Raw genomic sequence first — 19,486 nt, forward strand, 5'->3', positions numbered from 1 at the left:
AACTAAACCACATGGGTACTGTGCACATCACCTTTGTAGATGCCGTTGGAGCCACCCAGCTGGACCTCGCCTTCTTGCACCTCCAGGCGACCCCCGTTGTCTGAGGTAAAGTACACCAGTGTGTGATTGGTCAGGCGCTCCTGGTCCAGGGTCTCCAGGATCCTACCTGCAGGTGGAAACAAGAGACTCTCACCTTTCACCAGGGACCACAGTTTTCACAGTGTTTTTATTATTAGGCGTTTGTTAGCACAACAGAATAATTAAGGGTTATTTTATTGTATAGGCTATCATAACATATGGTAAATCGCTATTACACACTCTAATACACATGTAGCATATATAAGTAGACTATACAGTAGACATATAAATATATACTACATGCCATAGAATATACTAGATAGTATACAATATAAAATTGAGCTTTATATATTTGTAATTATTTATTATATATTTTATATTTTGTAATATCTTATATATGTATATAAAAGAATATATTCAATATAAATTCATAATAAATAGTAAACATACAAATAATTTATAGCTAATAATATAACAATAAATATTATTATATTTCAAAATATAAAAATGTTCCTATGTTCTAGATGATATTAAATTGTAGTACATAATATATGATAAATTGTTCCTGTATGTTTTAGATGATATTAAATTGTAATAGATAATATATGATAAATATATTATTTGTGTGTAAATATATAAAATATAATTTACATATTATAATCCTGTGTACTTTTTATACTATGAGTATTATATACTAATATGTAATATATGATATGCAAATATGCAATATATGATATGTAGGTATAGTGAAATATTTATAAGCATAATTGATAATATGTTAAAATATTATATTAAATATATAATATATAGTATATAATCTATTATATAGTATAATCTATTAAAATATTGTATAATGTTTAATTATTATATATTATATCATAGCATTATATAATATTTACTTATTTTATAATACTAATGGATATTTTATCGTGTAATGTGTAATTTTATTATATGACATTTGATCCATCATTTCAGTATGTAATAAATGATTTTCTTGGGGATCCCTGGGTGGCTCAGCAGTTTAGCGCCTGCCTCTGGCCCAGGGCACGATCCTGGAGTCCGGGGATCGAGACCCACTTCGGGCTTCCAGCGTGGAGCCTGCTTCTCCCTCCTCCTGTGTCTCTGCCTCTCTCTCTCTCTGTCTATCATGAATAAATAAATAAATCTTTTTTAAAAAATAGTGAATAAATAAAATAAATAAAAATGGGAACATCCCATCTTTAAAATAAATAAATAAATAATAAATAAATAAATTATTTTCTTCTCTAATATTTAAGTGCTCGCTTTGGCAGCACATACATTATGTAATGTTTTTAAAATATAATATGTAATATACATAAAATAAGACAATATATGATACACACAAGAAACATTATATATAATATGTAAGAAAATATATTTTACAACTCATGTAATAATATACACATATTAGATACACCCACTACATATACACATACACTATATTAGAAAGTCTGAACTAGTATGTAGTATACAGTATCGTCATCACTCAAAATACAAGTAACCATTAAATACTAGGTCTGGCCGTTAAAAGAAACTTACGAACGCTAATAAGACAGGAGACGGTTTGAAACCAGACACGTCCAGGAGTAAATTAGCAGAGCCCTAGCCTTGCTGCAGAGAGCATGGGCCCCACCCTGCAAAGGATGAACTGTCCCCTCACCTCTCTCATCTGACCGGCCGGCTAGTCTTGTTGCTTAGCTCGTAGCTAAGCATCGGACCATAATTAGTACATCCGCTAGACTCAGCAGGCATTGCACTGCCGTGTAGACACTCTCTTTAGGGGACAAAAGGTTTTCGAAAAAAAACTAGTAGAAAGCTGATGTCGCCACATCCCAAACTATGCTGATTTAATTTCTGATTCCAGCTGGACGTTCGCCCTGGGTTTCTCGTGTCGCACTGTGGTCCTACCGTCCAGCATGACACCCCCCACCCGCCACAACCTTGTCCCATTCAGACATGCAAAGACAACGTGACCAGCTTCAAAGAAAAGTGATTTAAGCATAAACTCATTATCCTTGCTTCCTTGTCTAAAAGTGATTTGCTTTGTAAGGTACGTTGACCATTTTTTAGGAATGTTGCAGCTAAAAAAAAAAAAAAAAGGAATGTTGCAGCTAGAAATTAAAATATTTTATAAAAAATAATAATAAAATAAAATATCTTACAACCCAGATTTTGTAAAATAAACAAAATTATGGCTTCTTGGTAAGAAAATAATTACATGTAAATTATCAGTTCTTATCAGAGCTGGCTATCATATTTAGCACCATGGTGATTTATGCTATTTATACTAAGTAAATAAAATACATGCGAATCATTTTATTTTTTGGAAATCCGTATCTGTAACCTTCTGTGCACTTGATGCATAAAACCTATAGGAGTGTGTGTGCATATGTATGTGCGTTTTGCAGAAGAATAATCATAAAACTTCTTACACAAAAATGCAAGGAAAGGAGACAAAAATAAAAAGCCGCTAAAATATATATTTTTTAAATATGAGTTCCCTTGAACAGAGAATTTAAAATATTGCTGAATGCTTGGGGCATTTGGAAGATTCACTCTGTGTGTCATTCTGAGTCTAGCATTGGGACAGCTTCTTCTTGAGAAAGTTATTAGGAAATGGTCTTAAGCTTTATCATCATATCGCCAAGTAGAAAAAAAAACATGCACACAAAAGACACCTGTCTGATTTTCAACCTGCCTCTGGTTTTGATAAGATTGTCATCAGCCACGAAGTGGGGAAAAGCATCGTATTTGGAAGATGTCGTGCAGAGAAATACCTACTTTTCATTTCTCTCATGTGAACAGTATCAGCCCAGGAATGCAATTAATAGTATTACTAAACGCAATTAGTAGTAGTCACCGCACATCCCCATCATGTATTTACATAGACAACAGAATAAAAACATAATTAGCAAAAATAAATAAATAAAAATTTAAAAAAATAAAAAATAAAAATAAAAGCGTCATTAGCTGTTCATGGCAAACTCTACATATAAACATGAGCAGAAAGTCCTTTTGCATAAAAGTGTTCTTGGCCTCGAGATAGAAATGCAGCAAAATGCCTTGTTTCCAAAGCAGATTGTCCTGGGGGAGGATAAACGTCAAGGTAAGAAATCATAATCTTTTACAGTTACACTGACGTTATAATGTTAGAGCTGTTTTTACTGCAGCAGGTGTCACTAGGTTTCAATGTTTGTGTGTATCTGCCAGTAAAATTTTTTAAAAAGTATTTATTATGCATATAAAGACATATAAACAGTGCATGTACACATATATGAATATTAATATTTAACTTGCATGGATATATCTAAAATATCAATTTAAATTAATTCCTTGCTTCATTGACTTCATATTAATAGAGATTAAATGCATGTTTATATGTATTCAGTATATCCAAAAGTAACATTTTGATCTTTAAGAAACTTAAAAAAATGTAAAATTCTGTGAATATTACTTTAGGTGGTTCTGCACAGAACACTTTTCAGAGGCCACTAGTAGAACGAAACAAACAAACAAAAAAAAAAGTCCCGTGTTTCAAAAGTAAAATACTATTTTGAGCCGAAGAAATCCTACATCACGTCCAGATGAGGAAAGAGGCTATTTGGAAAACACGATTGGTTGTTTATTGATATGCACGTTTATTTATGACCCTTTGTGTTAATCTCCGTATTGACGCTTTATGACTTCTAAACGCAGGGCTTCGGTTTTGGTAAATTCTGTCCTGCTTTTCTAAGCATTTCTCGTAACAGTGAGCTCATGAGAATGAGGCATTTGCACTTACATGCATCCAAACGATGGGGAGGGGCCGTATCCTTCACGAGGCACCTTCATCGATTTTGAACAACGGGTCTCGACCTTAAGGACGGGGGAGCCCGTAATACGGGGAAACCCGTATTTCTAAGTGTGGCTGGTCTCGCTGCACAGTTGTTCATGGGAACAACTACTCAGCAACCGGCCGACCCACCCGAGGGGCTGTCCGTTGTTTGAGGGAACCGGTGCGGATTCGCTTTCTCACGCCTCACACAGTTAAGATGATTTCCCTCGATACTTACCCACCATCCAATCCATTTCTTCGACGTTATCCCCGTAGAGACCGTACTTGCTGTGCCCCACAAACTTGTCTTTGGTGATCAGCGGAGTGTGGACGTGCAGGAAAGACACAAAGAGCAGGAAGGGGCCTCGTTTGTACCTAAGTCGGAGGGGGCGGGACACAAGAAGTGAGTTATCATCGCAAACCGAGGTGTTTTCTCCACTCAGATATGATTCTATATCAGTTGAAAGATCCCGAAATGGTTGATAGTGGTTGTCTATGTCCTTACGTCACCCTTACCACTCACAACGAGTAGCAACTAATGCAGTATCAGAAGGACGTGAGTGGAAAGGCCATGAGTGGGAACAAAGAATATCAGAACGTTCGCAGCAGCGACAAAGCAGTGAGTGCAATCTGTCTTCATTCCTTCCTCCTCCTCTTCCTTCTCAGTACTGCCTGAAACATAAAAGCGATGGCTGGAGCTTTGGCATGAACTTTGGACCATGAGGCTGCTTGCACAGAATCCCGGGAAGCAACATAGAAAGAGCTAAGGTGCTAATACGCCTTATTTGTTGTGTGTCATGCATTTTAATGTCATATGGAGCCATTTAAGATTTCTCCTTCACACCTTTACAACCGGGTGTGATAAAGGGGGAAGGGCATAGAGCCTGGGTGTGTTCTGTCAAAGAGGGCGCATGGGAGTGGCAAGCAGAGCTGAGTGACCGCATTCTGACCGCTGTGTTACATGCAGCAAAGAATCAAAGCATAAGAGTGGATGAAATTCCACTGTCGGACTCATTAATTCAACAAAATTATCATTTTCCTCTTCCATCTACTCCCCAATAACACAGACAGAGCCGATGAATGAGCATCCACATCTACAACTCAATCTGCTTCTAGTTGGTAACCTAGAAGGGAGCTGGCGTGCAGAAGACAGGAGACCTTCACCTTCTACTGAACGCATAAAAGTTCAAATTACGTATTTACGCCTAGAATCACTCCCTCATCATTCACGGTTAGAGAAGTATTTTCGGGCAGCTTCTAAGACAAACCAAAATCAAGATCGATCCCTAAGATTGATTCAGTTCAGATCCCAATCCACACTGAAGTGATATAGATCAAAGTCATAGGCATTCCAGTTTTTATAAAAAAAAAGAGTGAACAAAATGTATTTCTTTTTTTTTTAAAGAAGATTGTTTGAAAAGATTTTATTTATTTATTCGAGAGAGAGACACACACACGCAGAGGGAGAAACAGGCTCCCTGTGGGACTCGATCCCAGGACCCAGGGGTCATGACTGGAGCCAAAGTTCAACCACTGAGCCACCCAGAGGTCCCAAAATGTATTTCTTTACCATTTTAGTGTTTTGCAGGAAATTTCATGTTCAATTTTATTGTAAGGGGAGATTCTAGTATATGGCAAATATCACACACACACACGTGCACACACAAGGAGGCCCATACGCCCAAGACGAACCCGACTTCTCCGAAACACAAGCAAAACTCCCGTGCAAGGAATCGGGCTGGAAATGACCCCATACCTGTCGATAAAGGCAAGGGCCTCCTTCAGCATGAGTGAAGCCACTCTTTCCTCCCGCATTGGCTGCTGGATGATTTCATGGTTTCTCATAAGAATGCAGTTCCAACGCCGAGTAAACCCATAACTGGAGTACCAGGAAATGAAAAACAGAAAGGCGAGGAGAGCGAAGGTGAGGATGACCTTCCACGGAACCACGAACCAGCGGGCGTACTTGGGGATGAGGAGCAGCAGGGGGACGAGACTGAGCACGGCCGTGGAGATCCAAAGTTTGATCCGGAGCCAGCGGTGGAGCTCCGGTGTCCTGGAGGCCTGGCAATCGCTTAGGAGGCCAAAGGGCAGCCCGTAGAAATAGTCGAACCCATGGTTGAGGGGGTGGTAGCAGTGATCATTCCGAGAGGCACAGCTCAAACCCTGGTGCCATTTGCCTGCGGGAGAAACAAAATGGCACCAGGGGAGCAGATACATCCACCAGTTTCCGGAACGTGGGCTTCGCTTAGAAAAGTTAAATATGACTTGCACTCGCTCGCCATGAGGGTGTCGCCTTGGTACTCCAACCACCTCCCTGGGAGATGCTAAGAAGGTCCCCATATTTGTCACCAACACCGCTTTCCCTACACCCCGCATCTGTTATCCAGCAGTGCCTTCGGACTCTTTTATTCCATCCCACTGAAAAGGAACCAAAATTCTACCAATGGAGCGGCTCCAAGGGTCCGAAGTAACGGCAAAAGAGTAGCCATAAGCAAAAGGCTTCAGGTGATGCTCACTATTCGTTTTATTGAGCTCTTACTAATCCACTTCCACACACTATTGGACTTAATCCACTCCAGGCCCTCCCTCGATTGCCAAAGAGAAATTCACCCTGTAGATGGATTAATAACCCTGAGGTCATGTTAACTAATAATGGCAGAGCTGAATTTCAACCTGGTTTTGGCCGTGCTCTGGACTATTCCAGAGACACAGTGTATGAGGTCTCCGTCCACACCGTGCTGCTTGCAGTTCAATAGGGACAAACACCATAGTGGTCACGTGGGGGGGGCGGGTACAAAGTCATTCTTTTGTTAATTTATTCCTTTAAGGGAGGACATCTCAAAACATTTAAGAGTCTGACATTCCACGTGGAGAATCCTAAAAACCATGCACATAGTAAACAGGTGGCATTTCTGAAAGTTATTTGCTCACAGCACCTCACTCATTGGATTGGAATTCCACAGAACGAATGTGGTGGGATGCTGTCAAAATGTCATGCCTCCCCCAAAAAGGGCGTAAGATATCAGGTGACCCGCCTAAGTAGACTACAGCTGGCCGTCACACATCACAGGTCTGAACTCTGTGGGTTTACTTACACGGGGATTATTTTTGATAAATGCAGTACAGTCCTGTGAATGTATCTTTCTCCCCCGGGGATTTCGTTGGATCAGTGTCTTTTCTCCAGCTCACTTTGTTGTAAGAACATGGCATATAACCCGTAGGATTTACAAATATGCGTCAATCAGTTGTTTATGTTATTGGCAAGGCTCCTGGTCAACAGCAGGCTGTTGGCGGTTGATTTGGGGGGGACTCAGAATCTGTACGTGGATTTTCCACTGTGCAGGGTGGGCGGGGGGTGGGTGTCAGCGTCCATAGTTCCCTCATTAGTCAAGGGTCTAATGTAGTAATCGCCTCATCTTGATCATTATTCATGCTTTTGATTCTCCAGCTCAAGAGGAGCTGTTTAAAAACACATTTCCAGGCAGCCTGGGTGGCTCAGCGTTTGAGCACCTGCCTTCAGCCCAGGGTGTGATCCTGGAGACCCGGGATCGAGTCCCACATCGGGCTCCCTGCATGGAGCCTGCTTCTCCCTCTGCCTGTGTCTCTGCCTCTCTCTCTCTCAGTCTCTCTCCCCTTCTCTCTCTGGCTTTCTCATGAATAAATAAACGAAATCTTTAAAAAATAAAAAAAATAAAAAATAAAAACACACTCCCAGGGCACCTGGGTGGCTCCATCAATTAAGCATCTGACTCTTGGTTTTGGCTCGGGCCATGATCTGAGCGTTGTACGATCAAGCCCTGCATGGGGCTCTACCGTCAATATGGCATCTACTTGAGATTCTCTCTCCCTCTGCTCCCTACACACACTCACACACTCTCTCTCTAAATTAAGTCAGTCAATCGTTAAAACCATAAAATTTTAAAAATTAAAAAAATCAAAACGCATTCACGTCTCTGCTAGTAATGATGTCATCAAAGTATGTATTCCTCTCCCCTCCTCCGCCCCGAACCCCCTACAGAATATTCCATTTTGGTTATAACAATGGATGAGCACATTTGCGATTCGTTCCCACGATTCTTCCAACACCCTGCTCTAGGTACCAAAGGTCCTGAACAATCGTGCATTAAATCCTTTCTGCTCACATCTCCTCTCAACAAGTAGTCAGCTGGCGTGAGTCCAGCTGATGTCCCCAGGGAAGGCAGAGCCCCAGTGAGACGGGATGTGCACGACCCCGCTTCCCAGTCAGAGTTCAGCGGGCCATACCTATGAGGCCCGTGCGGTAGCCGTAGTGCTGCAGCAGCTTGGCAAAGGTCGTTTCATTGGTGGGCAGACCGCCCGAGCCTCCAAGCCAGGTGAGCCCGCGGTTCAGGTTGTAGGGAGACGCCATTCCTAAGGTCACAGAAGGGGGCACCAAATGAGTATCGTAGTCCCTCATTCATGACACTCATGACTAACTCTAGGAATCTTCTTCCTCTCCTCGAAGTGTGTGCTAGTGCACCTCCACCACTCTGTTCTTTCCTGACCTTTCCCTTGCTTTTTCGTCTCTACTGAGCTCGTCCTCCCATTTGTCAAATGCAGGTATCCTGTTGGGATCAGGATCACCAGCTCCATACACGATATCTGGTCACACTAGAATTTCATAATAATAACAAATGATTTTTTTTTAGTGCAGGCATGCCCCAAACGCTGCACAGGGCATACTTGTACTAAAGACCTATTCATTGATTATTCAAAATTCAAATGTAATTGTGCATGTTACTCTGGACCGTATCCTTGGACCTCAGTTCTGAGCCTTGATCCCATCTTTCTACATGGTGAGAAACCCACGTCTCCTCCAGACCCTCTGAAGTTGAGGTCCTATCTAGACGTCTCTATACTTAGGAACCCTGATCTCAACGTGAGCAACACAGAGTCAGTCGATGGTCATCGTACTTCAATCCTGCCTCAACAAAGGACACCAGAATCCCCTCCCCAGCCACTCAATGCACAAATGCCTTTGGAATCCTCCGTCTCACTCAGTCTTGCCTCTTCCGTCCAATCCCATGTCAAGTCCTGATAACTCTACCCTGGTAAACGATTCAGATATTTATCTCTGATGCCATAGCTTTGGGGTAGAGCTTAAGTTGGGTTGTGCTGTGATGTCCACCAGCTCCTCTTGAGCTGGAGAATCAAAAGCATGAATAATGATCAAGATGAGGTGATCTCCATCCACCATCTCAGGTACCTTCTGAAGCACTTTCCAACCCATGTCCCTCCTCTGGTCAAACCTCATTACCATCTGTCCATCTAAATCTAAATCTGGGGTATAGCTTACACAGTATTTGATAACAACTGATTCGAGATGGTTTGAGACAGTTTGAGACGACTGATTATTGATGTGGCTGCCTTATTCTCCTAGTGCACTCACGTGGGACTGCATTATCTGTGCATGCCACTACCTCTACTAGCACATCCTCACTTCTCACTCCTCACATTTCAAGGAACATCATCCAGGAGGATTCTCCTGGGATGCTTCATGGGCTCCTATGGGTTTCCAATGCTCATTGAACGACCACTGGGATAGTTGCACTTTGAAGTGCATATATCCTACTTAAATTACAACTACCAAGAATAAACCTATAATGAAAGGTATTACACCAACATACATAATCAATTTTAAAAAAACCCAGAATATGTTAAAATAGCAGTGATCCAATCTGCCTCTTGCTTTTCCTTTCTCAACAGAAACAGGTACATTAAAAAGGGTGCCTTTTGCCAAATCCTAAAAGATGGAAGCCTACCTGTCATTGTCAAGAAAAGTGGTTACATCTTTTAATTAATTATAAATATATGTACAGATGTTAGTGTGTGTATGAAAATTGGATGAAGGGGCAGCCCGGGTGGCTCAGCGGTTTAGCGCCGCCTTCAGCCCAGGGTGTGATCCTGGAGTCCCAGGATCGAGTCCCATGTCGGACTCTCTGCATGGAGCCTGCTTCTCCCTCTGCCTGTGTCTCTGCCTCTCTCTCTGGGTGTCTCTCATGAATAAAGAAATAAAATCTTTTTTTAAAAAAAAAAGAAAATCTGATGAAGCAGAACTTCGATCCCATCTTTCTATATGGTGAGAAACCCATGTCTCCTCCAGGCCCTCCTCTCAAGTGGAGGTCCTATCGAGACACCTCTATACTTAGGTAGAAATGTGGAAATTTAGGGATCGGGAATATCGGTAACTTCTTCATCATAAAAGGTTTGATATGTTGTAGCTGAGTATAAATATTGATATTTGTAATGTTGATTCTACAACATTATGTTGTGTGTGTGTGTGAGAGAGAGAGAAAATGTATGACTCATTCTTTTCCACGTCCTCCCCAAGAGCTCCTTCTGGTTCCAATCACATCCCCAGGCACTGCACAGATCCACTTTTCTTGTAACTATTACATGCTCTCTGCTAGCTTGAGGACAAGAGGAACACTTTGAAGGCTCTGACTACACGTACCTGCAAATCCTAGAAGCAGCTGGGAAATTGCTCACCAGAGCCTGAAACCCTTTGCTGTATGCACACAGGTGAGCAGGCTTAGTGGCACCTGGCAAGAGACCCACCTATTTAATCTGTGCAGGTAGAGCAATACCATCCCCATTTGTATTTAGATCCTTAATACTGTAAGCGACCTTTGGAGAGTCTTTATGAAGAGTAGCAAGAAATAAATAAGAAGAAAGCACGACATATAGACAACATTGGCCTTGCATTGCCCTGACTCACCTGATCTGATGGGGTACCTCCCTGTCAGGAAGGCAGCTCGACTCGGGGTGCATACAGAGGCAGCTGCCAGGTGCTGGGTGAGCCTCACGCCTTCGCTTGCCAGGCGGTCGATATTGGGTGTGCTATAGACAGAAGGAGGGTTCATCACGTGGGTTTCTAATTCTCAACAAAATAAAGAAGATTCAAAGCCATCCCGTTTTTTGAGTCCAATGACTCTGTTTTCTGTAAACCTAAAATACATGCTTTTAAAGCTTCAACCCTCACGGTTTAAATGCATCATCCACGGTCACAAGGAAATGGAAAGCACATTTTAAAACAATATATCTTCAGGCAAAACAATTGCAGACTAATACAGGTCCGCGGGTATAATTAAACTATAACCAGTGTGAGCTCATAGGCATTTCAATGCAAACGTTAGTCCATTTGTTCATATTATATTCCCCGAAATGAAGGGGTGACTTGGATTACATAAAATTGTACCATATTTCTTGTAGTAAAATGTATCCTTTTTTAAAAATAAAGGAATGGTAGCATTTTGGAGTTTCACTTACTGCCCACTTTGCTCATCTGGTATTTTACGATCTCCAAAGATTTTTGGGGGCATCTATAGGATATAGGCTCACACAGGTGCTTTTAGCAAATCCCATAAGCTAAGGTATCCACAATCTTAATAACACACAAATGACAACCCCACAGCAATGTGAGGGGGGGAGAGAGCCCCATATTCCCAAACACTCTCAGCATCTGCATAGGGGAGAGTCCATCTGTGCAGACCGGTATTTTGTGCAAGTAGAGTCAGCATCTGGCTGAGAGTGACAGTACTAGATTCCCAGGCAACGTCTCCTGCCTTACCCGTTACTTCCTTGCAGGAGTTTAAATGGGAAACAGATGTGCTCATGCAGACCTTAAACGCCTTTAAGAAGACCAGCTCCTTTCAAAGTACAAAAATTTGCTTAAAATATAGGACTAGTGCGTGAGACACATTCCAAGGAGAACCGGTGGTATTTAAATTCACGCTAGGAGGCACCGTGTATTTGCACACGAATAAGATTTGTTTGGTGCTGAGGAGCAAGGATCATGGTCACCAAAAGCTTCAGAAATAAATCAGGGAAGATCCTGAAAAATCTCTAAGGGGTCGTTCATCTGGGCCGTGGAATGTTACTTCCTTACAGACAGGACGGAATGACACTTGCTACCGCGTTGTTGAAAACATGATGCTCCGTGAAAGAAACCAGACACAAAAGGGCACGTGATGTGTGTCACGGGCTGAACGGTGGTCTCCCCAAATTCGTAAGTAGGAGCCCTAACCCTCAGGACCTCAGAATGGGAGTGTTTCTGGAGCATGGGGAGGTGGGGTCTTTTTTTTCTTTTCTTTTCTTTTCTTTTTTGGAGGTGGGGTCTTTAAAGAGGAGATTAAGTTAAAGTCAGTGGTGGGTCAGTGGTGGGTCCCAACAGGAGCAGGGTGTTCTTAGAAGAGGAGATGAGGACACACACAGACGGATGACCGTGTGAGGGCATAGGAAGAAGACGGGTCTACACACCGAAGACAGAGCCTCAGAAGGAACCAGAGGACCCGAGGCACCCCCTCCACAGCGGGGTGGCTTCTTTACCTCACTGTGTTATTACCGTAGCAGCACAGATCCCCTACCCCCAGGTCGTCCGCCATCAGCAGCACAATGTTGGGCCTGGAGTTTCTGGTCATGAAGCCTGCGCTCAGGTCCCCCAACCAATAGCACAGCCACAGCGACAGCCGGCAGGTCCTGAAAGCATGTGGGGACGTGACAAACACAACACACGCCGTCAATCCGTGTTTGAAAGCCTGAAGTCATGCTATTCCTTACCAATTCCCACTACACAGTGCACCTGACCTGCCTTATTCAGAAACCAGAATTTTTTTTAAAGTTTTGTTTTATGTTAACATCGTATAACATACACGTTAATTTTCTATGCCTTGTGATATTCAAATTCTTATAACTTTTCAAACTGTTTCATGATACGAGATTCCTAAAAGAAGACCTAATAGTGGTGAAACTTCCTTGGAAGTCCTAATAATTTGATTTAATTAATGTTAATTTTCTATGCCTTGTGATATTTAAATTCTTATAACTTTTCTTTTTTTTCTTTTCTTTTTCTTTTTTTTCTTATAACTTTTCAAACTGTTTCATGATATGAGATTCCTAAAAGAAGACCTAATAGTGGTGAAACTTCCTTGGAAGTCCTAATAATTTGATTTAATTTATGTTAATTTTCTATGCCTTGTGATATTTAAATTCTTATAACTTTTTTTTTCTTTTTTTCTTTTTTTTCTTTTTCTTTTTTTTCTTATAACTTTTCAAACTGTTTCATGATATGAGATTCCTAAAAGAAGACCTAATAGTGGTGAAACTTCCTTGGAAGTCCTAATAATTTGATTTATGTGAATAAAAATGTAAGCAAAATAGAAAATAGGAGGCTAATTGCCTGCTAGTCCAGCTTCTTTCTTTTTTTCTTTTTTTTTTTTTTTTGGACATTCAGTTGTACTTTTTAATACATTAAAATGCATATTTAAAATAACATTGGGAATTCTTTTAACATCTGAAAAAGGAAAATTAACATATTTATATAGTCTACTAAGTGTTAGGCTGTACACTCACGCAATCCTTACTGCTAATGGCTATCATATGCTCAAAAACGCACAATAGCCTTTGATCAAAATTGCTCCAAGTTGAGGACCATTGTCTTATGCAGGAAATGGGTTCCCCAACCCCAAATTCCATCTGATCCATTATAAGTTGTTAGCTCTACCTCAGAAAATGCATCTTAAACCCATTTGCATCCATCCATCATGGCAGGCCAAGTAACTCACGGTGTCTCTCACTTGGGTTTCTCAAAACTCTCCTAAGTGGCCTGACTGGTCCCATTTTGGTCACTTGGGCACCCTCCAAAATGTAGCCAAGGTGGACAACCCTATCAATGTACCAATCTGGTTGCAATGCTCCCTAACCAAGTCCAGTGGCTTCCCATTCCCCCATGATTGGCGAGACTCACAAAATGGCACTCTTGGCTCTTTCATCATGCTTTCCTCTCATTACACAACCGCCAGCTTAGGCTCATCCATGGGCGTCCTTACAATCCCTTCAATGATCCGTGATTTTGGCCTTTGTGCAGCCCTCACCTTTGCAACATCCTGCCTTTTGCCCTATAAATTCGCACACACGCTGGCATTCTTAAGGTAAGTATTGCCTCCTCAAAACAGCCACCCTGTGGGATGCCCCCAGCACACCCCTCATTATCCTTAGGAGGTGTCACACAGATTAGGTAGGCCAAACATCAGCGGGGGTGAGGAACCCGGGGACAGAGAACCCTTCTGTCTGGCATACAGAGAAAAAGGAAGGTTTAGGAAGTCGCCTACTTACCAGTTATAGAACAGCTGCTTCATGTTTGCGTATTTGGCTCCCCTAGGGAAGAAAAGAAAAACCCGAAGTACTGCACAGCCAACATGTCTCTCATAGCCAGGAACTCGATCCAAAGTATTAGAGAACGTGTTAATGTGGTCATCCTCTCAATTCTTCACAGCTAATTGCAAACAAGTCATGTTCCTCCAGAGTCAATCTGACCAAGAACATACACGACCCAGTCCATTCTGGAGAGATATCACGGCTGATTCCCAACACATTACGTGGATCTGACAACAAAAACTCTTTATTGCAAAGTCAGTGAAATAAATAAGCCATCCACGACTACGCATGCATTCCATAACTATTTGTATCAGGCACCCGGTACGTACGTACTCTGCTGCAAAGAACATTTTTCTGCCCAAGGTGGATAAATAAAAAACCCAGTGATGAACACCATGGACCTATGGTCTTGTTGCCCAAACTCATTGAGCACAATGAGTTTAGCAGCATGTTTAGGAGCTGTAATTATGATCCTTTTATAAGAGTCCAAAGAGTGGTAGAGTCTTGTGTTCCCCCCACCCCACCCCCACGGAAGACCCTCAAACAGCTCCAAGTAGGTGATGCTTTGTAAGCTGAGGAGCCATCCCACAAGACAAGTTCTATGTAATAATGATTAATGACACCACCACAGAGTTTATTGGGCTTTCTCATTCCCAAGGCATCTCTACACACGTTCCCATTGGATCCTCAAAATATCTCACCCAGCTTGCCTCGAAGGCTTAATGACACCTCTTTTGTTTTATGGGAGAGGGAGCTGGGGTCATAGGGTTCAGAACACTTTCACAAAGGACGGTAAATTGGAGATGTGGCATTCGGGAGGTCTCTGTAATCAGGTATGTGTGTCCCATACCCAGGGCTACCTCACCATCTTAGACCTCCGGTAAGGCTCTCAAATGGGGCATTGCCAGAGGCCAACTCTCGAGGGGGCATTTGATGAAACCTACACTCCCACTGTGTCTGCCCCACGAACCCCGGAGCAATACTTGTGCATTCGACTTGGTTCCATGGTGACCTTTGAACATCTCCTTGAAGGCAGCTGGAAAATAAAACCAATTTGGAAAGCCACATTCATATGTGATGCCAGCCTCATGCATTTCTACACCTCCAGGAGCCCAGGTACGCCTCAGCAGTTTGCCCACCTTTTCTAAAATCCTATGTTAAATTTTGGGAGTAGGGAAAGGAAGTGGAGAATGGGATCATGCAGAATGGGGTAGAGATAGAGGAGCTACCTGGGTGGACATGGTCTTCTTGATACCCCTTAAAATCCAGATCTGATATGTATAATTCTTTGAGACTCTAGGAGCTCTTACACCAGGAAGTTAACTTTTATTTCCATTTATTTTGCAAATAGCTTTTTATTCCTTGCCAGTTAGGAAGAACTTTGCACAGGTGACCAAGACCATCCACTGTGACTCTTACCAATCTTGGGTTGGAGAGATACATTCTTATGAAATGACACGGCTACAATTGGTAAATTTTTAAAAAGCACCATTCTTGCTTTTTTTCACCCAACACTGAGGAAATGCTTGATGTCTCCGGGGAGCATGTACCGGAAATGCATTCTGGGAATTACTGGAAATATACAGGAATGCCATGTAATGGGTTAGGCAGTGGGGTTGGAGAGGGGGAACATAAGATTATGGTTTTTCAGGCCTTTGAGGAGATGTTCAAAGTTACGGACCTAATCAAGAAGCACCACTCGAAAAACTACCCTATAAGATCACGTTGTCAATAACTTGCATCTAAGAAAAAGTAGGAAACACATTAGCCAACACGAGAATTACATCCTCAAATGGGTGAAAATGCACGTGCACATATGCGTGGACTGTGTTGAGAGTAAGAGTCAAAACAAACCAAAACCAAACCAAACCAGTGCCCTTGGATGGTGGTGTGGCCCTTCTAAAATATTGGGGGGGGGAAATGCAACTATGTGAGGTGATTCATGTGCTCTCTAACCTATTTTTGGTAATCACTCTGCAATATATACAGACAGCAAATCATCACATCATACACCTTAAACTTACACCATGCTCTATGTCGATTCCATCTCAATAAAGCTGGAGAAAAGTCTTTAAAATTCCAGATTTTCATGTTTTCGGCTTTAGAGGTTAACTCCCAATGACTAAGAAATAGCAAAACATATCAGTCATAGACAGCTTAGTGAGTGAGAGGTTATCAGCTGCTTACATGGAAGAACCTGTGGGTAGGGCTTTATATGGAAATAAGGTCTTTCCAAATGTGATTAAGTGAAGGATCTGGAGTTGACACCGTTGTGGATGAGGGTGGCCCTAAATCCAATGACAGGTGTCCTCATAAGAGACAGAGAGGAGATAGAGACACAGAAGAGAAGTCATGTGAGGACAGAAGCAGAGATGGGGGGGGGGGGTCATGGCTACCAGCCCAGGGACTCCTGGAGCTCCTGAAGCTGGAAAAGGCAGGAAGGACCCTCTCCTAGAGCATCAGGAGGGAGCACAGCCCTGCCTCACCTGGATCTCAGATTTCTGGTCTCCAGAACTGCAGTAAGATATATCTCTGTTGATGTAAGCCTTTGGTTTGTGGTCATTTATTACAGCAACACCAAGAAACAAATATAAGTAACTGGGGCGGGGGGCAATTTCTGCACACCAGGAGACACCATCCACAAAGCAAAAATGCCATGTTTGGAGAAGGAGAATATATCTGCAATATTTTCTATAAATAGTTTGAAAGAGGGAATAAAAATATAATAGAAAAACTAGACATCTGGTGTCTACCGGCCACTCATGGAAGACACACACGTGGCCAATAAGCTCATGACTATATGCTTAGTCTCTTCAGCAACTAGAAAAAGTAAATTTTAAGGATCATCAGGTTGCATATCTATCAAAACCCCAGTAATTTCTTCAAGTTTGATAGCATGCACTTCCAAGCAAGATTCCATGAAGGTTACCTGCACACTGTCAGTGGAAGCTTTTGTTGCCACTAAATATTAATTTTTTAAAAAAATCGTAAGCCATGACACCATGGCTTCTCACCCCGGAGAAACTCTCAGCCAACAAGCAAAAGGCGGGAGAAAGGGTGTTCATTGCATCATCACTTTTAAACAGAATCAGGCTGAAGCCAACTGAAATCATGTTGACGAAGAATAGCTGGATAAATGGGAATTTATTCATAGTGCAGAAGTCTATGCTATCTCCTTGAAAAGAAGGAGGATGCCCTCATTGACCTTTTGGGTTTCTTTGATGGTAAAGCTGTATAATCCTGTGAGGCATTCCTCAAGCACGGCGGCAATCAAAACAGTAATTACTTTCATGGGACCTTTCATCCAAGGACATAGTGATGCTACCTGGATGTTATGTCCTTAAGCTTTGGAGGAAGGACGGTAATGATAGGATTACTCCCACTCTTCTGTGGATACAGGGGGCCCCAGGGGTGAGGGTATAGCTTTAGGGCCAACTAGTAAAGTCAAATGCACCCTCTCCACTAATTAAAACATTCTCTCTATTAATATTCACTAATAAAAATCTTCTAGCCACTGAACCTAGTCTCAGAACTACCTGTATGTTCTTCCAAAAAAACGGAAGCTCCTTCTTTCCCCTACACGCCTGGAAAATCATGCAATTATATAACCAAAGCCACAGCCGACTTTCAGTGCTGGTGGCCTGATGTCCGGTGGAGGCCCACCTTGTTACTACGGCGGGCGGCAGTAGTACGTGTGTAGGAGAGCGAGTCAGAGACATAGTTGCAACCCAGGGGGAGCCGGGCAAAACTCAGCAGGTCATACTCAAAGTGGAGCAAACAACTGATGATAATTTTCACTTGAGCATCTCCTTCCTTCCTTCCTTTGCCACATGCTCAGGACCAACGTCTACAGCGAGGCCGGTCAATGCAGCTAAAGCAGAGGAGATGCTCAAAGACGTAAATTCCCACCCGTGTCCCTAAAAAGAGCTTGAGAGGCAGACAAGGGAAACGGGTCAGACGTACCAGATGGCCGTCTCTCCATCTCAGCACTGAGGGCATCTGGAGCTGGATGGTTCTCTGGGGTGGGGCATCCTGTGCACTGTGGGGTGATGAGCAGCATCCTTGGTCTCCACCCACCACATGCCAGGAGCACCCCCTCCCCAGATATGACAACCACAATTATTCCCACATATTGCCCAGTGCCCCTGGGGCATGAAATCACCATCTCCGTGGTGAGCTCCATTGAACCAGACTGTTCAGAAATCACCCTTGGATGATTTCAAATGCTGTTCATTCATGAAGCAAGATTCTGGTTTCTCATCCAGAGCTGTTGATTTAGAGTAGACCGGCTGTGATTCTATTCCCCCGCCCCCTCATTTAAATATATTAAATATAATTGAATAATATATTAAATATTTTTAATGTTAAATAATTGAAAGTAGCAATTTTCTCATTGCTTTATTTTACTAATTCCTGCTGGAGAGCGTTTAATAGGTTGAACGGCATTTTGTGGTTCCTCAGTTAAACAAGACACTTCTGAAAAGATTCACATAAAGCCCCAAACTTCCTCTAAATTGACTGATATTCAATGACTCTTGCAACATCATTATTATAAAGTGAAAAAGAGAATACTCAACAGCATGAAACGTCTTAAATACATCTGCCATTAAAAGCCGACTCTCTTCCCCACCCCCAACAATTCCTATAAAGCCACATTTTCTGCCTGATGAGATTAACCCACCCCTCCATTATTTGCTTTCCACTAAGAAAAGGTCCAATAGTCAAACATTAAATGACAACCACCGTGAAGTAAATTCAGAGACCAGACCAGAAGCCAGGTTTCTGAATAGGCAAAACTGTTACGCTATGTGTGAACCTACGATTTTCAATATTTTGCTGTTCATTCATTCACTGCAATGGTACGAGCTGCATTGTCCCATTCAAGGATTATAACAGCATCTACAAAGAAGAAAAGGAAGGAAGGAAAGAACAAAAGAAGGACGGAAAGAAGAAAGGAAGGAAGGAAGGAAGGAAGGAAGGAAGGAAGGAAGGAAGGAAGGAAGGAAACAAATTTTAAAGTTTGCAAGCTTACTTATAGAGACTTTTATCATTTTACTACCGAGCAAAGGTCACTCGCCTCCACGACCTTTGATTAGCCCACTTACTTGTCTTCCTGGGAATAACAAAAACACTCTTGAACACATAGCATGCACTCCAGAAAATAGAATTTTACACACCGAGTGCCCACTAACAGGTGGATGGATAAGTCCCCAATCCAAGGGAATCCCCCCAGCAACCACAAGCCGTGCGCTATTGATAATACAGGCGACAACCATGAGGATCTCCACATGAGTATGCCGAGTGAAAGAAGCCACACGAAAGAGTATCTAATACCTTCTGCTCCCATTTATCTAAAATCTTAGGAAAAGCAAAAGAGAGAGAGAATGATGATTTGAT

At 42.2% G+C, this 19,486-nt stretch overlaps 1 protein-coding gene across 2 annotated transcripts in view; it reads right to left on the bottom strand.

Annotated features, from left to right (window-relative positions):
• The window catches only part of LOC140628224 (arylsulfatase H), a 30,320-nt gene that overhangs the window by 8,191 nt on the left and 2,643 nt on the right, over positions 1-19,486 (bottom strand). For both annotated transcript variants that reach the window (XM_072817363.1, XM_072817364.1), the window contains exons 2-8: positions 14,048-14,089; positions 12,263-12,412; positions 10,653-10,774; positions 8,180-8,305; positions 5,670-6,093; positions 4,152-4,288; positions 32-166 (exon numbers count right to left, since the gene is read on the bottom strand). In XM_072817363.1, coding sequence (XP_072673464.1) covers positions 32-166; positions 4,152-4,288; positions 5,670-6,093; positions 8,180-8,305; positions 10,653-10,774; positions 12,263-12,412; positions 14,048-14,070 — 1,117 coding nt within the window. In that variant the 5' untranslated portion in view covers positions 14,071-14,089. The remainder of the gene's footprint in view (positions 1-31; positions 167-4,151; positions 4,289-5,669; positions 6,094-8,179; positions 8,306-10,652; positions 10,775-12,262; positions 12,413-14,047; positions 14,090-19,486) is intronic.

This window comes from Canis lupus, chromosome X (genome assembly GCF_048164855.1).
Source record: "Canis lupus baileyi chromosome X, mCanLup2.hap1, whole genome shotgun sequence".
NCBI lineage: Eukaryota > Metazoa > Chordata > Mammalia > Carnivora > Canidae > Canis > Canis lupus.